Source organism: Globicephala melas, chromosome 1 (genome assembly GCF_963455315.2).
Source record: "Globicephala melas chromosome 1, mGloMel1.2, whole genome shotgun sequence".
In the NCBI taxonomy this organism is placed as follows: domain Eukaryota; kingdom Metazoa; phylum Chordata; class Mammalia; order Artiodactyla; family Delphinidae; genus Globicephala; species Globicephala melas.
This window is the reverse complement of record NC_083314.1, coordinates 24,807,192-24,828,387: the sequence shown is the minus strand read 5'-3', so window position 1 is coordinate 24,828,387 and position 21,196 is coordinate 24,807,192. Positions and strand designations below refer to the sequence as shown.

The 21,196-nt window shown below is 37.8% G+C and overlaps 1 protein-coding gene across 2 annotated transcripts in view; it reads right to left on the bottom strand.

Moving 5' to 3' along the window:
- The window catches only part of SMYD3 (SET and MYND domain containing 3), a 713,667-nt gene that overhangs the window by 494,659 nt on the left and 197,812 nt on the right, over nucleotides 1-21,196 (bottom strand). For both annotated transcript variants that reach the window (XM_030868516.2, XM_060305607.1), the window contains one exon: nucleotides 19,217-19,353. In XM_030868516.2, the coding sequence (XP_030724376.1) occupies nucleotides 19,217-19,353 (137 nt within the window). The remainder of the gene's footprint in view (nucleotides 1-19,216; nucleotides 19,354-21,196) is intronic.

Genomic DNA, 21,196 nt, shown 5'->3' with positions numbered 1-21,196 from the left:
TAAAATCACACATTGCTCTGAATATTAGTAAATGACAAGCAACAGAAAACTGAAAATGTGATTTTAAAAAAAAGACTTCAATGAACACATAAGCAGAAAAAAATAGTGAGGAAAAAAGTATCATAAAGATTTTTTCCTTCACCCTCAAAATGAAGTGAATCACAGACCAAAGCCTAAAGGCCACCCACCCACCCACCGATGCTGCTAGAAGTGGGAATATTCTCTTCATCTCCAGCATTCATAGTTAGTCACAGTCATAATTATCTTGAAACTACTAATATTTTCCAGCAAGATCACTGTAGAGACCTGTGACATCAAGATGGAACTTAATGTTCTGTCAATGCCTCTGTTGCTTTTGAGCCCTTGGGTACAAATTAATAAATTTATATCTGAAATAATATAGGAATAGTCCACTGATAAATCTCTGTGGGTTGTGACTTAACTTTACTTAATGAGACATGAAACTTTCATCTTGGTTGAAAATTATTACATTCCTGAGCTCCACCACTGAGCACAGCCTTGCTGCAGCTCACCCCAGAACCACTGAATCTCTACAATACACACATAAGATGTGGTGTGGAATAAACTCTGATACAATTATTTGGAGTAAGAAACAAGGATAACTTTACAAATGTATATCTATTCCTAACATTATAATTCACTTTTCCTGAGGTTGCTTCAAGCTTTTAAGAGAAGTGTCCTAAATCGCTCACAAAAATTGCTGAGTCCCAAAGGGTTCAGAGCTCACATTTTGAGGAGCACAGACTTCATTTACTGAAACAATGATTAAAGATTCCATTTCACATTCGTTTCTAAAATCTTATAAGATATAAAATTGCCTCAAGAAAAAAGTTAAACTCAAACAACAATTTCATAGAATTACAGAAAACCTCATTTCAGCACAAGCCTCAGCATAAGAGCTTCCTTGTTATCTCCAATATAGCACAAATCGCCCTTTTAACATAAAACACTAGGGGTCATGGTAATTTCACAGCCTTATTACATTAGAAAAAAATTTTAATGGTCGAGTCAGACTGCCTCCATTTTATAATATGCATATAAGGGCTACTTTCTCATACAGATGTTAAGAAATGAATATTAAAGAAGGATGATAAAGGAAATAAAACCATTTTAAAAAATAATTTGAAATTAACATATAAGCTTCCATAGTCATATGTATTGAAGGAAAATTCTAACTGAAGTTTGACTTTTATTAATTACCACAGAATTTTTAATTAGAAAATCTACGAACTTCCCTGGCAGTCCAGTGGTTAAGACTGCGACTTCCAATGCAGGGGTGCAGGTTATATCCCTGGTCGGGGAGCTAAGGTCCCATATGCCTTGTGGCCAAAAGACCAAAACATAAAACAGAAGCAATATTGTAACAAATTCAATAAAGACTTTAAAAATGGTCCACATCAAAAAAAAAAAAAGAAGAAGAAGAAAGAAAATCTAATATGAAGGAACCAAAAATACTTTAAGGCCCCTTTCTTTAATAAGTATACAAGGTTAGTTTGTCCTATGATTTTTCAACTATTACCTTGTCTTAACAAGTGAGTACGATATTTAACAGCCCAACCCTCCTCTTTAATATGCTCCTGATACCTAATGGCAGCATTCAACCATGACAAACAACGTTACTAAAGTTCTCATTCCCTTCAAGCTTGTAAAGAGCTAGACTTGGTAAGTAAGCCAGGTATTCACAGCACTGATTTTGGGAACCTTCTCAATGGCACCACAAAATGTATTTCTGCGTTGCGTTGAAAACATGCAAGAGAATATACCTTCAAGCTTTACTTTACCTATGCCATTATTTTCCTTCAAAATATTTTTTTCAAAAACTTTATTGTCTTAACGCTCATGAAAAAAACCTATATTTTCTATATACAAATACGAACATTTATGGCCATTCAAGCAGCTCCCTATTCAAAATAGAACAATTTGGTTTACATCTCCAACACACCTGCCAGCGAGTGACTGTACTTTAACAGCAGGATGGAGCCGTTACCATCATGGCTCTTCAATGGACATGGCTTTTTAATGGATAATCACTTTACTTAGTGCCTTAGTACAATAAGAGATCACACATATACATAAAGATAAACCTACACTTACAATTTAGTAAGTTATAAGTAATCCCCAAATTAAATGTGTGTACCACCTTTAGGGTTAATACTGTAAAACGATGCTTTACAAAGGATTGACTAAAGCAAATGACGGCTCAGATAAGACCATCCTGACTTCCTTCTTCATCCCGGATACTTTCATTATAGAACATAACACGGTCACCAAAGTTTGTAAAATCCTAAATCACCATGACTCTTGTAGCTCTTCATGAAATACTTTAAAAAATACTAGCTGATTTTCAGGCCAATGAACTAACATACCAATTTAGCTAGAAGTAATTCTGAGTTCAAATATAGGGGAGGCGAGGGATTTTCTTCTAAGAATGAGAAAGAATAACTCAGTTTTTCATTAGGAGCAATACATCCTGAGAAACAACTTATAATTTTGGTAAAAATACCAAAAGCCTAATCACTCAACTACTATTCCGAAGTAAAACAAAAAAAGCCTTCACACTTTGAGTCTGCATAAAATATAAAAACAGCACTAGTGAATTTCTCTTTTTTTTTTTAAGATCCATTCAAATCTAAGACAGACCAATGGATTTCTTTTTTTTTACTCTTTTTTATTTTCTTATTTAATTTAAAAAAATTTTTTTTTTGGCCGTGTTGGGTCTTTGTTGCTGCGCGTGGGCTTTCTCCAGTTGCAGCGAGCGGGGGCTACTCTTCGTTGTGGTGCGCGGGCTTCTTGTTGCAGTGGCTTCTCTTGTTGCAGAGCACGGGCTCTAGGCACGCGGGCTTCAGTAGTTGCAGCATGCAGGCTCAGTAATTGCGGCACACAGGCCCTAGAGTGCGTGGGCTTCAGTAGTTGCAGCGCGTGGGCTCAGTAGTCACGGCTCATGGGCTCTAGGGTGCACAGACCTCAGTAGTTGTGGCACGCGGGCTCTAGAGCACAGGCTAAGTAGTTGTGGTGCAGGGGCTTAGGTGCTCCCCGGAATGTGGGATCTTCCTGGACCAGGGCTTGAACCCGTGTCCCCTGCATTGGCAGGCGGATTCTTAACCACTGCACCATGAAGGAAGTCCCACCAGTGAATTTCTAATTGCTAAACTGAATGCTGTATTTATGCCCCCTTAACATCTCTGCACTTCCATATATGTTGGCCATCTCCTTTTGGAAACTGTTTTCTTTCGTGGATACCAAACAACCTGAGATCACCAAGGCTCCTGAGACACCTAGGTTACTCTTTCTCTTCACGTCTTTTAAAAGATGCTTCTCAGTTTATTTTGAAAAACAAAAAGCAAAATAAACAAAAGTCTACAGCCAAATTTCCCACTTGAGAACGTGCCTGTCATGAATTAGGGGATTCCATCAGGGCCAGGAAGAGCAAGTGCACGTGGAGGGCTCACATAGGGGAAGCGAGACTCACTGGAACAGCCTCAGGTTACGTTTCAAGGAAAATCTTAAAGCTCCTAAGCAAAAATAGTCAGATTCGTTAAACTTAAACCAGAAGCAAAAATCTCCTTGGATTGCTTCCTCCTCTGGCAACCAGAGCCACAGCAGTCTACTTCACAGTTCTGGGGTCTGCACTGACCTATGTGGAACAGTGGCTGCTAAATTCTAGGAAGTCAGCACTGACTCTTCCACCTGCAACACCTTTCATTAAAGGCCTGAATCAAATGATCCCCCGGCACCTGATCTCCATCTCAGCACCTACTACCGTTAGTTTAGTCTGCAGAATATTCTGAGCAACTACAACGAACGGAGTCTGGCATGTAAAATGTTTTAAAAAGAAGATTAAGGCATAGTCCTGCTTTCAAGGAACTTTCAATATAATTATATTTAAGTTATTTATATATTTCTTTTATGTCTCCTACCAGACAAGTCAGAAACGAAGTGTTAATTACCCTTCTTTTCCCACAGAGAGGGTACACATTTGTGGAGCTGAAATTTACTAAGCTGGCTCTTTCTGACCCAAAATATCCAAGAAAGAACCCCAGGGCTTTGTTTTGACCCTACTTCTCCACTTCTCCAAGATTTTCTAGAAATAAAAGGAGCTTAGGAATGACAAGGCAAACCAATTGTTCCCCACTTCGTTACTGTCAGTACATGACACTAAATACCATGGTGACATACAAAGCTGGGGAAAGGGTTTAGTCTCAGAAGAACGCCCTCCTAACCAACTACAACAGCAGTCTCTAGCGAGACAGCCTACCAAAGTGACAAATCAAAACAACAATAGCATATGATACTGCAGAGGAAGAATGGTTCACATTTAAAATTTATGATTGCACAAAGGCACTCTAGAATTTTATGTTCAGTGTACTGAATAAAAAGCAGCTGTTAGGCAAAGAACGATTAAATGACTTCAATGTGAAAGAATTAATCACATTTTCTTATACTTGGGATTCTGCTGACACTGAAAATAAAGACGGAAAGGACTGCAACGTCAACATTCTAAAAACAACATCCAAAAAGCACCCAAACTGGTATCCATCTACAAAAATGTAAAATTACTTCCTTGCCTAACATTTTAAAAGCTTAATTACACTAAAAAAATTTTAAGCATTCATTCTATATTAATATAATAGAACCTCGAAGTTATTTCTAAAATCAATAAGTATTTTTAATTGTTTAAAATTATTTAAGGTTCGGAATTCCCTGGCAGTCCAGTGGTTAGGATTCAGTACTTTCACTGCCATGGCCTGGGTTTGATCCCTGGTGGGGGAACTAAGATCCCACAAGCTGCACAGCGCGGCCAAAAAATATATATACCTATATATATATTTTTTAATCCCTCCTGGCTGGAGGGATAAAATGATAGACATGACTGCTCTTATTTTTTTAATCCACTTATATTTTGTACTTCAGCTTTCTCATTCCTGTCATAATGGGCCATGTCCAAGGAAGTTGAGAAAGACTTCCTAGGAAAGGGGGCATTTGAAGTGAATCTTGAAGAATGAAAAGGAATTTGCCAGGAAGAATGGAAAGAGCTGTACATGCAAAGCTTGGAATTAGGAAAGGAATCTTGACTGTTAGGTGAAATGATAAATGGCAAGAGTTTAGAGTACTCTGAATCCTACGCAACTAACGCTGATAACTATTACTATATATGTGAATTATCACACTCTCTGAGCCACTATATTATTTTGTAATTGAAAACATGAAGTTGTTTTCAAAAGAACTTTCAAATACCAAGATCCTCTAAGTCTAAACACTCCTTGCCATGTAGAAAATACCCTTCTACTCTAATAAGCCGAAAGAGCCCTAACTATAACCACAGAGCATAATGCCTTGCTTCCACAAAATGCAAAGGAATTTGCAAGCTTCTCTTTAGTGACTTTGAGGACGTCAGAAGTGACAAAGATCATCCAAACATCACTGATATGAGGAAAATATTTTCAGCGTAGAAAACTTATGTTTAGCAATTGCTCTAAAGAAAAGCTAGAAGCCTGCCTGACAACCATTAGCAAACACATAGTTATCTTCCAGGAATGGAATTCCAAAATCTAATCACATCCCTGTAATTCTCTAATTATCAAACCCAGCAGTGTTGACAAAGCAGAAGCCCACTCAACTACTGCTGATAATTTGTATTCAAAGCTAAATTTCCTCTATCAAATCAGAATGACTCCGAGATAGAAGCACACTACCTTAGGATCCAAAGGAACACAATGATTTCCACCTCCTTGCTTACGCATTTACACACACACACACACACACACACACACACACACACACACAGCAGCAGCAGCAGCCATAACCAGGCTTTGCTCATTTGTCACACTGGCTTTGACAACCTCTCCTTGTGTATTCTCATATACACAGGCAGCTTTACAAATTGGCTCAAAAATACCTTAGCCTGTCAAAAATAATTCCGTATCCAGAGGACTTAACTTGCCCTGCCTACCTTTGTTTGCTACTGCCATAGCAACAATGCTTCAGATATCATCAAGCTTTGGAAGTGTGAAGAAACACACTGACGATGCAATAATGTGAAGGGGGAAAAGCAAAATGCAGGTGACGATGCAACAATGTAAAAGAGCGAAAGCATGCATTGACTGAATCCCTGCAACTTGCTGGTTACTATGCAAGGTGCTAAGAAAATGGTTACACCCCTCAAGTTACAATCTATCCAAGCAGTCATCCAGTTCCAGGAAAGCAGCAATGGGATGAGGCCTGCAGAGTCCTCAAATGCTATATTTTAAAACCTTAATTTTATACAACAGGCAGTAGGAAATCAAAATTTAAAGCAGGGGATACAAATGATCAGATTGGTATTTTAAAAATATATTTCTAGGGCTTCCCTGGTGGCGCAGTGGTTAAGAATCCACCTGCCAATGCAGGGGACAAGGGTTCGAGCCCTCGTCTGGGAAGATCCCACATGCCGTGGAGCAACTAAGCCTGAGCGCCACAACTACTGAGCCTGCGCTCTAGAGCCTGTGAGCCACAACTACTGAGCCTGCGTGCCTAGAGCCCATGTTCTACAACAACAGAAGCCACCACAATGAGAAGCCCATTCACCACAACAAAGAGTAGCTCCCACTCACTGCAACTAGAGAAAGCCACGCACAGCAACGAAGAACCAAAGCAGCCAAAATAAATAAATAAATTTTTTTAATTATATATATATATATATATATATATATATTTCTGAAGGCAGTATTAAAAATGGGTTGAGATCCAGGGAAAGAGAGGCAAAAAGATTAGTTAGAGCCAAGTACACAAGATAAAAAGACTTAACTAGGCCAGAGGCAAAAAATATATAAAACGAAAAGAACAGAGTTAAGAGATATTTCAAAAGCAGCATAAGCAGGGCATATAGAAGGCAAGAGAGAGGGAATATTCAGGGGCATCCTTGACGCTTCTGGTGTGGCTGACTCAGGAGACTGCCATGCTCAGAAAAGAGATAGAAAAGATGAAGAAGCAGCACATCCTACTGAGGATAAGACAAGAGTTTAAGTATTGGATGAATCTGAAGTTAAAACAGATCATGCAAATGAAGATTTTTATTAAGTAGAAAATATGGGATTGGATCTCAGAGGAAACGGCAAGGCTCAGCAAGTCAGGCCATGGCAGTGGAATGCTTGTCATCCAACAGGTAAAAAGAGAACTAGAGAATGATAATTTTTTTTAAAAAATGGTATGAGACATAGGAGAATCAGCGGCAGGTCATGCCACAGAAGGCAATTAAAAGATTTCTAAAATTTGGACAATATCACACCTTAAGATCTGCATCCTTGAGGTTTAAGTGGGTACTGCTCTATGGACTCTCGGACAAATGGAAAACAAGAAAACCCACAGTCACCTGCTATTACAAAAGACTTCTGAGGCACCAAAACAACATACCTTACCAAGTTTCGCTCTAAACTTGAAACACCAAGAGCCCATGAACGGCTGTGAAGGATGAAACAGGGGGACTTCCCTGCTGGTCCAGTGGCTAAGACTCCGTGCTCCCAATGCAGGGGGCCCGGGTTCGATCCCTGGTCAGGGAACTAGATTCCACATGCCACAACTAAAAGATCACACATGCTGCAACAAAGACCCAGTGCAGCCAAATAAATAAATAAATATTAGGGGAAAAGAAAGGATGAAACAAGGCCCAGGACATCAACCAGCAAGTCACATGGGCCTCTTCAGATGCTGAGTTGGCCCTGTATTTCAATAAAATACTGCCACCCATGATGGGGGAGGAGGGTAGGAAAGAAAGTGCTGTAAAGTGTATTTTTAATCCTGTTCCTAATTCAACTGATCCAGTACTTCAAGGTTGTGGAATCTAGATTTCAAAAGTTAGCTTAACGCCATGCAAATTCCATTTCAGTCATCTTTATTTTCACATAGAGTTGTGGCAGCATCAGCTCAGAAATATTTGATATGAAAAACCCACCCTCCCCCGACCCTCCCTGCCAGCCCTTTTTAGATTTGAATATATGAAGCAGAGACATGTAAGACATGATGCACCACCTGTATGAGAACAGAAGGAATCCTAATTAAATACTTTAAAGCTTTGCCTATAGTAGTGCTTTAGTATTAGTGATAGAAATCTTATCCTACATATTCTCATTTCTTTCACTCTGGTTTTGCTCCTAAGGCTTACAATAGTTCATAATTAGAGCTTTAACACAAAACTAACATAACACCAGAATGCAGTATGGTGGGAATGCAGTATGGTGGGATGGAGAAAATCTAAAATCATGATAGTCAAGTTAAAGCTCTGGTTCCTTTATTTAAAAACAGTGTGACCTTAAGCATTCCATCATCTGCAAAAGGAATAATAACAATAACTCAGAAGGTTGTTGTAAGTAATAAATGTGATTATATTTGTTAAAGTACTTTGTAGAGTAAACAATAAAAAATAAAATTGGGTGGGCTTCCCTGGTGGCCCAGTGGTTGAGAGTCCGCCTGCCGATGCAGGGGACATGGGTTCGTGCCCCGGTCTGGGAAGATCCCACGTGCCACGGAGCGGCTAGGCCCGTGAGCCATGGCCGCTGAGCCTGCGCGTCCAGAGCCTGTGCTCCGCAACAGGAGAGGCCACAACGGTGAGAGGCCCGTGTACCGCAAAAAAATAAATAAGTAAAATAAAATAAAATAAAATAAAATTGGGTGAGTGCAGCACTAGGCAACTTGTGATAAATCTCTCAATTATCGCTTGATCTGTTCATGTAAGACAAAGACCAGTGTCTAAATACCCACTGGCTTCCTGGTAAATATGGGACAAAAAAAAATGAGGAATACAAAACAAATCCACATATCGTTAAGTATGTAATAAAGCAGCTCTGTTTATAACAGAGTTATCTGAAGGGAATGTATCCAGATGGTTTGGAAAGCCACCATCATTTAAACATAGCCATACAGAGTCCCTGAGACTGAAACTCATCATTACAGAGACAATCTAATCTAGGTTCCAATGCTGTTAAGAGTAATCCTATGGTGCAACTTATTCTTAATTTTCTGGCTTTATACTGATAACCTTCAAAATAAGGAATAGAGAGGGGTGGTGCCAGGAAATGGGGAGATGGACAAAGGATACACACTTCCAGCTATAAGATGAATGAATTCTGGGAATCTACTGGATAGCATAGTGATCGTAGCTGATAATACTGTATCATATTTAAAAATTGCTACGTGAGTAGATTCTCACAAAGTTTAACATCTAACTGGGAATGTAGGAAATGAAGACATATAGCTAATTAAAAGAATATTCACCATTGCCAAATGATTGGCGTAGAAAATACCAGTGGCTACTGATTTTACAACAAGGAAGGATCAATCCTAGTCAGGTGGACTTCATCAAAGAAATAAGCTGGGGTTTCCCTGGTGGCGCAGTAGTTGAGAGTCCACCTGCCGATGCAGGGGACACGGGTTCATGCCCCGGTCCGGGAAGATCCCACATGCTGCGGAGCGGCTGGGCCCGAGAGCCATGGCCGCTGAGCCTGCGCGTCCAGAGCCTGTGCTCTGCAACGGGAGAGGCCACAACAGTGAGAGGCCCGCGTACCGGTTAAAAAAAAATAAAGAAAGAAATAAGCTGGACTTGGATAGAGAGGATGGGGAAAGATATATTACATTCTTCCATTATGTACCATGAGTACGACAAACACAGAGCACTTTACATATCATCAAGCCTTACCTTATTCATGGAGATAACTCATCCTGACATGTGCTTCTAATCTGGAATGAAACACTTCCAGGGACAGGAAGCTCCAAGCTATGCCAGGGCAGCCTGATACATCCTTGGACCACTCTAATGACAAAGCTCTTCCAGATACTGAGCTATAGTCAGCTTGCCCAATATGACAGGGCTTTCTGTCCTTCCTTCGTCATACTTTACAAAGAACATTTATCTAAATACATCTCCTTAAATACGTAACACTAGGTACTGAAGAAAAATTTAATGAAAATTGACCCTTTCAGATAGTAGTTGGGCTATTTTCTCTCTTGATCAGGCCACATTTTTTTCATCTGACTTAGAGAAGCCATCCCCAAACTTACCTGCTTACCTTTATAATATACCACCTTGTTTTCTTCATCATATAGCAATGTCTGATTTCTGCCATCAAAACTATCACTGTTTCTAAAAATAGTAAAATTTAACAGAGCAGTTTATCATAATTTTTCATTACTATTAGTGTTATACCCCTAAAACCTTTTTTTTCCTCCCATGAGAGGTCCTTCTCATTCATAACAGAAATAGTCAAATCACAAAGTAAAATCTGAAGGCAATATCCATTATCTAAGAAAAAGATCTGAAGACTCAAACAAAAAATTTCTGAACCCGAGTTACACAGCCAAAATAATTCTACTAGGAAAATGTGTCTTGGGGCTTCCCTGGTGGTGCAGGGGTTAAGAATCCACCTGTCCATGCAGGAGACACGGGTTCGATCCCTGGTCCAGGAAGATTCCACATGCTGCAGAGCAACTAAGCCCGTGCTCCACAGCTACTGAGTCGGCACTCCAGAGCCCGCGAGCCGCAACTACTGAGCCCGCGTGCCACAACTACTGAAGCCCACACACCTAGAGCCCGTGCTTCACAGCAAGAGAAGCCACCACAATGAGAAGCCCACGCACCATGACGAAGAGTAGCCCTCGCTCGCCGCACCTAGAGAAAGCCTGCGCACAGCAACAAAGACCCAACACGGCCAAAAATAAATAAATTAAACAAATAAAATTTTTTAAAAAAAGAAAAATGTGTATTTCTTTTCAAGGCAAAGTAACAAACTATAACATCTGCAGTTAAAGAAAACAAAAACAAAAGACCAAGAATGATAGTTTAAGTATGTAAGACATTAGTAAAGTACACATTTTTTCTATTTAAGAATTTTATTTCTTCCTAATCCTTAGTGAAATACTACATCTCTTCTACTATATTACTGAATTAAAACATTTTAAATTTATTGAATCAAATGTTTTGAGGATAAAAAATAATAAATTCAAAAAACAATTATTGTATACATGCTATGCTTACAAATGTCATTGGCAATGTAAAACTGTAGAACCAGTGGCTAGTTAGAAGGTAACAAATAAAATATTTCCTATCGTTTTTTTTTTAATTAGAGAAGTTTTTGATAACACGTGCTGTCTCCTACTGTGTACAAAAAAATCTTTTGGCTTACAAAAACTAATTTAAGGGTTGGCAAGCAATGACCCATGGACCAAATCTGATCCACCACCTGTTTTTGCGCAGCCTGCAAGCTCAGAATATTTTCTTACATTTTTAAAAGGCTGAGGGAAAATAAAAAGAGGAATATTTGGGTACAAGTAAAAATTATACGAAAATCAATGTTCTGTGTCTGTAAACAAAGTTTTATTGGAAGACACCCACACCCGTTCACTTATATATTATCCATGGATGCTTTCCACTATAATGGAAGAGTTAAGGAGTTGCCATGGAGACCATAAGTAACCCTCTCAGCGTGCATTACAAATCGCCAGTAATAATTCATTTTTGCTTCTTGGCCTACAAAGTGTAAAATATGTGGGATTTTACAGAAAAGGTTTGCCGAACTCTGGAATAATTAATATAATGATTCATTATTCCCTGAAGAATTTATGATAATAACAGCTTCTGTGATTCTGAGCTATCAACTGAACTTCTTGAATTTTACCATAATAAAGATTCCTTTTTACCTAGTGTTGTATATTTACAGTACTGTAATAATTTTAAAATATATTTAACAAAGAATACACCATAAAACAGAAAAGGTACAGTTTTCATGCATTATTTAACTCAGTCAACAATTAAACCCTACTGTATACAATGAAGATTTCTAGGGATTCAAAATAAATAAAATGTAATTCCTAGCTCTAAGAAAGTCATACTCTAGTGGGGAGACACAGTACTCTAATAAAGGTTTTTGTCACTAAAGGGAAGGCCAAAGCAATGAAACTAACCTCTACCATTTCATAAAGACATACTGTCATTTTTAAAATATTACCTCTATATGAATTAGTGGCAAGTTATACACTCAAATAAATAAGGCAACAAGGCTTGGCCAACACGTTTATCCATTAATAGTTTTAATAACCTTATGTACATAATCAACCTTGACCAACACACATGTAAGTAAAAATGCTGATTAAGAATTTACTAATTATCCTTCTGAACTTTAGAAGTTAGTTGGCCATCTGGTCCTTAACTATGATAAACAGACACCAACTCATCATAGGTTATTTGTACATAAAGGAAGAGAAATAGTAACTGAATGGTTAATAATGAAGAACATAATAGATAAATACCATCATTAAAAATACATGAATTGTTTTGTTTTGAAGTCTCAAGTGTCCTACAAGTGTCACTTTACTTGGAAGAACACTTCTGAGAAGAACTGTCCCTTGAATCTCGTCAGAGATTCAATCTATTGTAAAAAGTAAATAAATAAATCATAAATGCATCTGCTTTTCATAATTAGAGTGCCAGGATGTGCATGCAGCTACGAATGTTGGCTGTTTGCCTGCTTCACTTAAAACCAGAAGGAAAGTATAATCCCAATAATGAAGTCTTCTAGCAACTGTTGTGAGCAGACGAGAGAGACGTCTCAACTAGCAACTACCTCCAAATGTAGAGATACATGCACCCCGGTGATTGGAGGTTAGCAATCCTGGTGTGTCTCCTTGCTTTTAGTATTAAATAATTAATGGCATATTTTTTCCTTAATGGAATCCAGGCACATCTGATCAGTCACTGGGATCATTTAGTAATGCAGTCAAAGTTACCATACCGCCATCTTATAAGCTTTGTAATTAGATAATTCGTCACTTTACTAATTCAAAAGATTGCTCTCTTTACTACTTTATAGCATGCTACGGTAGTGAAATTCAACTAAGCTGATCAACAAAAAGGCTCTAAAATTTGGTCCTATATGAACCTGAAACCTCCAGTGGCAAACACACACACTCTTGACCTTTCAAAACAACTGTGGTAATATGTGTCCCACAAATTAGCCTAACAGCAACAGTGAAGTAATAAAGCACCAGTACATCCAGAATGAGAGGGCTAACTGAACGAAAAATTTAAGATTAAAGAACTGAATATATCATAAACAAATTTGTTCTTGCCTTTTACTGAGGTACACCATTCTTTGGCAAGTAAAAAGACCCAATAAGCGTTTACTTAGTAATTTTTTCCTCCATGATGACTTCTATACTTTACTAAAATTATAAGGCTATGGCAGAATATCACATAGACTATTTATTAACACTCGAATGGCACATACCAGGCAAATGCAAGTATAATCTTAAATATATTATCATTTGTGTCTTATTTCTAACATATCTCAATCAAAAATATTAAATTACTATTTCTTTTCATCCTATGAATTAGCAGATTCTCGTTTTAACCCATTCTCCACTGTTTCTCAATAAACAAAAATTCTCCCCCAGTGAAAAAGAATTTACTCAGAATGAAACTGAATGTAAACTTTAAGTATCATAGTACAAAAAGCACCTAAAATTCTCACTTTCAAATCTATACAACCACAGTGTATATTGCAAAACCAGCTCCCCCTAATAGCATTAAAAATTAGAGTTCAGTAGGCAAGCTCTGGAGGTCACAGATGTGCCCTAAAGAGCAAAAATAACATTCTACCAGGAAAATTATTATTTTGTTTAAAAGACAAAAAGAGGGAACATCTTCTCAAACAGATGTGAAATTTCTAATCAAAAAATTCTGTTGCAGTTACATAATATTATCGAGTTAAAAAGTACTTTGCAGAGGTCTGGCAGCACGAACAATGACATCTGTTTTGTGGTCAGGAAGTTCACTTTTATTCTTGTTGCTTCCAATTTGATGTCTGGTTTTGAAACATTTTATGCAACTAGTCCATTTTCTATTATTTTGTTCAGAGCTTATCACATTCTAATCAGTCTACCAAATGCATTTTTAGAAAAGGAAGTTTTAAGTCCAGAAAAAAAAATAAGTATATTGTTCTAGAACTCTGCACAGTGATCGCTAAAAAGTATACTCTATGCATAGAAAATAAGCTCAGAACTAAGTCTACTGACATTAAATTTAGAATAACCATTACCAATAATAACCAGTGTATGTTTGGGGGGATGGAATAGAGACATTCCATGTCATTTCAGTGAACTATGACATAACAACTAACAAAACCCTTACAATTTAATTTCATCCTTTTAAGATTCACGTGTGAGAAACATCTCATTCATCATAGTAAGCTTGCTTTTATATTTCCTACATGAAATCCCAAGGAACTACTCTGAAATCATGGAGTTGCGACGAATGTAGGACATAGTACACGATTTCTGTCCACAATAGCTATGGGCTGAAACCAAGCCAGTTACTAGGGGAAAGGTACTATTTTCTGCCTGCAAAATTTTTTTCTCAACAAGATAGGTAATTCTCAGCATAGGCATGGGATACCAGCACTGGGCACAACTGTAAGCAACCATCTGAGACTCTGGTTTACAATCAGTTGCAGATTACACTCTTGGCTACATGACAACACAGGGAGACATACAACACTGAAGTTTTATACTAGAATACAAATAAGTATGGGAAATAGGCACAGCAGCAGTAGAAATTAATAACGTGTCAGACACTCTAAGTACTTTAGAGTTAATCCTCACTTTTATCTGTAAATATTATTATTATTATTCCCATTTACAGATGAGGAAATTGAGGTTGAGAGAATTTCACTCACTTGTCTGAAAAAGCAACTTAGCCATCATACTACTGTTCAACCTCCCATTTAAATTTGCCCTCTAACTGTAATTGTCTCACCTTTTAAAGTTTACAGTCATCATTATTTGTATATACATTCTCTATATTTGTAGCAAATGTTTCGAACTCTATCAACAGATTGAACCACAGGAGTTGTCTTGCCAAGATAAATCCATTTTGAAATCTAACCAGAAATCTTATTTCAAAATAGAAATGGAAGGAAAAAAAGTTGGGGAGTGGGAAGGAGGAGGGGCCTGTGGAGATGGAAACATACATCTTCCCTTCTCTAAACAATCTGAAAAAGAGCCAGCAGAGATGAGTCTGGCCTCTATTTTTGATGAATATACAAATAGTCACGCGCCTCCACTGTGCTCACTAACAAGTATCCCCAGTACATCTCCCACCCTTTGGCCACCTTCATTATTGTCAGTGGTGAACCACCACTTTCCTCATACCTTACGCTTTTATTTCCATTCAGCCACACCCCCAAGTAACACACAATCTAAGTTAAAAAAAAAAAACTTATGCAAATAAAGCTTCAAGCAAATCACTCCCACGTTTCCATCCAACCAGATCATCACTCTGCAGCTCGCCAGCTGTAGAAATTCTAGAGGTACTACTACCCTCACTAATTTTCTCTTACTACCTAAAGCAAAACAAACATTTTAAGCATCACGCTTTCATTCAAACTCTTTTTGTAATCACTAAATATAACTGAAACATGTATTCCACTGGTAACAACTGCCTTTTCAAATCTTCTCCATAGGAAGTCAACATATTTTTCTTACCCGGGGGTTAGAGGAGTTAGTACCCCCTCGCTCCCCACAAGTATTTCTAGACCATTCTCTATAATTGTTTCCCAACACCATCTTCTCTTCTGAAATTCATGCCATTAATTTCTGCTTCCTATGTGAAGTCCTCCTTGATCTCCTCCCCTAGAAAAATTTCTTCTTCCTACTTAACTTTTACAACCAGGCAATAAGTTCAGAAGTCAACAGGATATTTTATACAGTAAAGTACTATCTCTAAATCCCAAATTCCAGTTGCTCTGTGTGTGTGTGTGAATGTGGGGATGGGTAGTGGGAGGCTAATACTGGTAACCAGGAAGTGGAGAAAAAAGGAACACTTGGAAATATAACTGGAAAAAAGGCTACACAATAATGTGTTCAGAGTAGTGAAGGGGGACGGGGGGACATTTTCCAAGCAAAACCAAGTCCTGAGCAACAGAAGCACAAGAGGCACTAAGAACCTAGTCCAACAGGAAATATACACTATCTTTCAACAGAAAACCCCAGAGTGTTCAAAATACAAATTGCTAACTTTTGAGGAATTCATCATGGTCTTCTAAGAGAAAAAGCTATCAGCTCAGCAGAGAAGAAATTTGCTCTCAGGACTAAGAACCTTCTCATCCTCCACCAACCCCTTTCCTTTCCAGGCAGTACAAGTTTGATAAATATATGCATAACCCCAAGTAAAACTTTTGACTTGCTGAGGTTCTTTGCCTTGGTAGATAATTTTCAGAGTTAGAATTAACCATGTATTTTGATAACCCTGGACAAGAGTGCTTGCTGCAAACAAAAACAAAACAAAACTTGCATAATTTGATCAGTGAATTCACTAACAGACACCTCTCTCAGGAGGCCAAGAGGCCTGATAGCAAAAGAGTAATTGTAAGGAATGTTTGGAAACCCAAATAAAGGAAAAGAACATCTGTGTGACATCTATCAGATGTAAAACAAGTCTGAAAAGTATTGAAACCAAGTGATGGAAACATGAGGGTTCATTAGAATTGTCTCTCTACTTTTGTGTGTGTTTGGAAAAGTCCATAATCAAAGATTCAAAAAAATTAAGATAGAAACAAATCAGCAAAAGCTCTCAGAATTCCTCTTGTCTTAAATGACAATGAGAGGAGCCAAAACACAAGCTTCTCATGTCTAATACCTGCACAGAACCTGCATGAACATAAGTAAGTGGGAGGAAAAGCAAAACATAAAACAGGCTTTTCTTTTTGAGGCCAGGTGAAGCCAGCTTTCTTTGAAGCGTAAATTAAAAAGTTAGTTCCTGAAGGTGGGAAAGGCAGGTCAGCATAGAACCACTCCTGACAGACTGTACAGGTAGGTGCAGCAAAAGAAAGCAGCACTCTCTGAAGTGCCCATTTCTTCTCTTTGATTAATTCTATGCCAGTAAGATGGGGCGGGGGGCAGTAGATAGGGATAAAATTCCCTGTCCAGCATTCTCCACCCACTTCCAACGCATTTGTCATGGTCGGTGTCATCACACACTTGCAAAGTTATAAGCTCAGTGGCTCATCCCTAAGCTTTGCAGGACACTGATCAGCTTAATTTAAGACTATTCTATTCTTCTTTTAAAAAATGAAGGACAAGGAGGGGGACGGATGGAGGAGGGGAGAAGGAGGAGAGTTTTCTCTTTTAAACACAAATGTATAAGCAGAAAAATAACTACAGTCTATAAAATATAAACAAAACTTCTACAAGGAAGTACAGGAGCCATAGGTTAATGCTGCTTTCCTCTGATTATTAACCTATATTTTAAGGCAGAAATCACAGCTCTGAGTCCAATTCCCCCATACACCACAAAAATGTATACGTTTTACTTTTGTAGCAACAACAAATCTAAGTATGTGGGGAGAAGGAAAGCACATTACTAAAATTCTGTCTGCTTAATCATAATGACAGAATTTCCCCCTACACAGCACAGAGAAAAGTTCATTGTAAGATACGTGAGATTAAAATTATTTTAAAAGAAACAAGAGAAATAAGATAGTAATTTACAATTTACATTAAGCAATGAAAGTATTTTTAATTCGTTATTATGAACACTAATAACTCCAGTAATTAGCACTTGAACATTTTTCAACAACAGGAAACACCAGAAATGAAGTTACAGTCATCATAAGGTATATTTTTATCTTTCAGTAGGTGTTACGTTGTATAGCATGTAACATCAAAAGAGCCTGTATGCACTGTATACGCAGCGTTACTATAGGTTGTAATTTTCAGAAGCATATGAAATAAACATGAGAAACTTCTCAGATGCATTATAAACAACATTTACATTTTGAAATCAATTTTAATTAATAGACAAACCAGAATGTAATGCTAAGATGATATTATCGGAAAATCGTAAGAGCATACCTAAAAGAATAAAACTACATTTGGGAAAAACAAGAATAAATCTGTAGCAATCACACTAATCACATTTAAATTCTTAGAAAATAAGCAGGTTATAAAACATACTTTAAAAATATTCACAAGATAAATATATCATTGGATGTGTGCATATAAATTGTAAAATTGACAAAATCACCCTCAAATGTAAAATTTTACTTATTATTAAAAATATGATCAATATTTAAACAAATCCAAACACACAATATGAGAAAGTAAGGACGGCAAACACATGATAATAACAAAGGATATACTGGTTCCTCTGTCCCTATCCCAGGGTAGATATCAAGAATCAATCAGGGACTTCCCTGGTGGCACACTTGTTAAGAATCCACCTGCCAATGCAGGGGACACGGGTCCAAGCCCTGGTCCAGGAAGATCCCACATGCTGCAGAGCAACTAAGCCTGTGCACCACAACTACCGAACCGGCACTCTAGAGCCCGTGAGCTACAACTACTGAGCCCACGTGCCACAACTACTGAAGCCCACACACCTAGAGCCCGTGCTCCACAACAAGAGAAGCCACTGCAATGAGAAGCCCACGTACCACAACAAAGAGAAGCCCCTGCTCGCTGCAACTAGAGAAAGCCACACACAGCAACAAAGACCCAAGACAGCCAAAAATAAATAAATGGATAAATAAATTATAAAAGAAAAAGAATCAATCAGTGCATTCTTTCTCTCTGGACCCAAACAAACCCTCAGAAGCACTTCCAAAAAGAGCACTCAGGTACCCATTACCAAGAGACCACAATGAAATATTAAATTATACCTATTTTCTACCCCTAATCTAAGATTTTCATGACTTAAAACATTTAAACAAATGTTTTGGCAATTTGGGCAATTATTTTAAAATCAGAAATGGTTATATTTTCATATCATTTAAAATTCACTTAATCAAGAAACGGATTCCAATGATTTCTTTCACTTCAAGGAAGGTTACATTGCTGAAACAACCATCACAAAACGAAATGGACTCAATGGCAAACTTAAATCCATTCATAAAAAATAATGGAATATGTTACTTTCTTTTGAGAAAAGAAAGCACACTCTTGAGGGTGTGCTTTGAGAGCTGACAATGAACATACTTGGGCCATTAGTAAGAATACTGATAAAGCAGAAAAAATAATACTCTTTTCAATATAAGCAATACATTCTCCCATTCTCTACTCAGTAAAGCAGGGGACTGATAAAGGCATGAAGGGTCCTGGATTTTCACGGATCAACAAGGAAATAAGGAGTAAAGCGTTGATTTATGGCATTAGCAAAGATACCAAAGTTAACACTTACTTTTGCAAAGGCTTCAAAAATGTCAAAGGAAGGTGGCAGCTGAGAAGCATCCTGTATTTCTTCTCTCATGAAGTGTTGAAATGTCAATACAAGTTGCCTGAGGCCCTCTTTCTTATCTTCAGTCAGTTTGTTAATATCTTTTTTAAAGATAAAATAAATAGTACAATCACACTGTGAACTTTCAATGGATAATTTTCAGGTGTTCAATGGTAGCTGTTAAGGCAGATATTTCCTACCCAGATTCCATTCTGACAGAGATCAAATGCATCTTTTTATTTTTTGACAACTACAAATCATTATCATACATTATCAATCAAATTCTGCCAAACGTTATCTACAAAATAAGATCAAACACCTAGCAAAACAAAATAAATACACAAACTGATGAAAAAACATTAAAACCAAAATCAGTAATGATGTGTGTTAGCAGATTTTCTACATCCTTCTGCACACATGTTCAAACCACCATACATGCTTATTTAGTTAGTGAATTTAAGTAGACTTTTCCATGAAACAATTTACAGCCAGGTCATAACTAACTGATAAACAGTATCATCTCAAAGACAAAAAAAACCTAAAGCAAGAACAGAAAAGTTCAGTTAAATTAAGTTCAAATTGGTGAAATTGGTCAAGTAGAAAGTACATCAAGAAAAAAACATGAATCAACCAAAGAAATCTCATTTTCAAGTTCTTTTCAGGTTGAATAATAAACAAAATATGATACTGCTTCAACCCAAACAGAAGGAGAAAGTTCCAAAGCCAATATCACCCCTTTAAAAACTCAGTTTCATTCATACCACAAAGGGGTGTGAGGACTAGGAGTGCACAGTTGAATTAATAACGTTTGAGAGCACTTCACTTAAGGCAGCGTGTATGACACTGCTACTGAGCAGGGCTAATGTTCATAGTAAAACTCACTGCAAGAGATGTTATTTACCTAGCAGTAATATAAGAAGAAAAAAATAGGGCTTCCCTGGCGGCGTAGTGGTTGAGAGTCCGCCTGCCGATGCAGGGGACATGGGTTCGTGCCCCGGTCCGGGAAGATCCCACATGCCGCAGAGCAGCTGGGCCCATGAGCCATGGCCGCTGAGCCTGCGCATCCGGAGCCTGTGCTCCGCAACGGGAGAGGCCACAGCAGTGAGAGGCCCGCGTACCGCAAAAAAAAAAAAAAAAAAAAAAAAGAAGAAAAAAATGACTAGTTCTCTATTAAAACTTGAAAAGATAGATCAAGATGAAACTACAGCATAACTCTGTTGCTCATGTCAGGTCTACATATTTTCTTTAAATTACTTGTTCAACAGAATAAATTAACCCAATGATTCCTTAAATAATAATTTATTATCATTGGCACTTAGGATTCCATAACCATAAATCCGTACTAGATGATTTTATTTGTCTCCATCTAGAAATATTAAACTGTGTAGCACATTTACTCCATGAGCTCTTGCTACTTTTGACTTAAAAGTCATTTACAACTTCAACAAAGAGGATCTGTGATCTGTGCCAATAGAAAGAAACGTAAACGCTACGTTCACTTCACACTCAGATTTGCAAAGCCTCTCAGTATTAAGGAGGTTGGCCACCACCATGGTAGTTCAGGAAAAGAACAACGCTCAGTGCTGTCAGAGAGCCTAAGTCATCGGTACTTTCTACTTTCCTTATTATCTAAATGTTCCCTGGAGCCCCCATTCACATTACTGTTCCCTAACATCAAAAAGAAACCAAGAGTAGGAAAAAGGGAAAGAGGAGGAAAAACAGAAGTAAAATGTATTCTGCTAGCTGGACAGAGGGTTATACTCCCCTCACTGCCTAACTTGGACACCTCTATGGCACCTCACAAACTCCTATAGGGCCAAAGCTACCCTAGAATAAATTAAATAAGCTAATGTGTCTATATAAAAGCATGAAAAGGTTTGCTGCCTCACATAATAAAGAGACAGAAAAACAAAGTTAAAAAAAAAAAAAAGGCAACTCATCAGC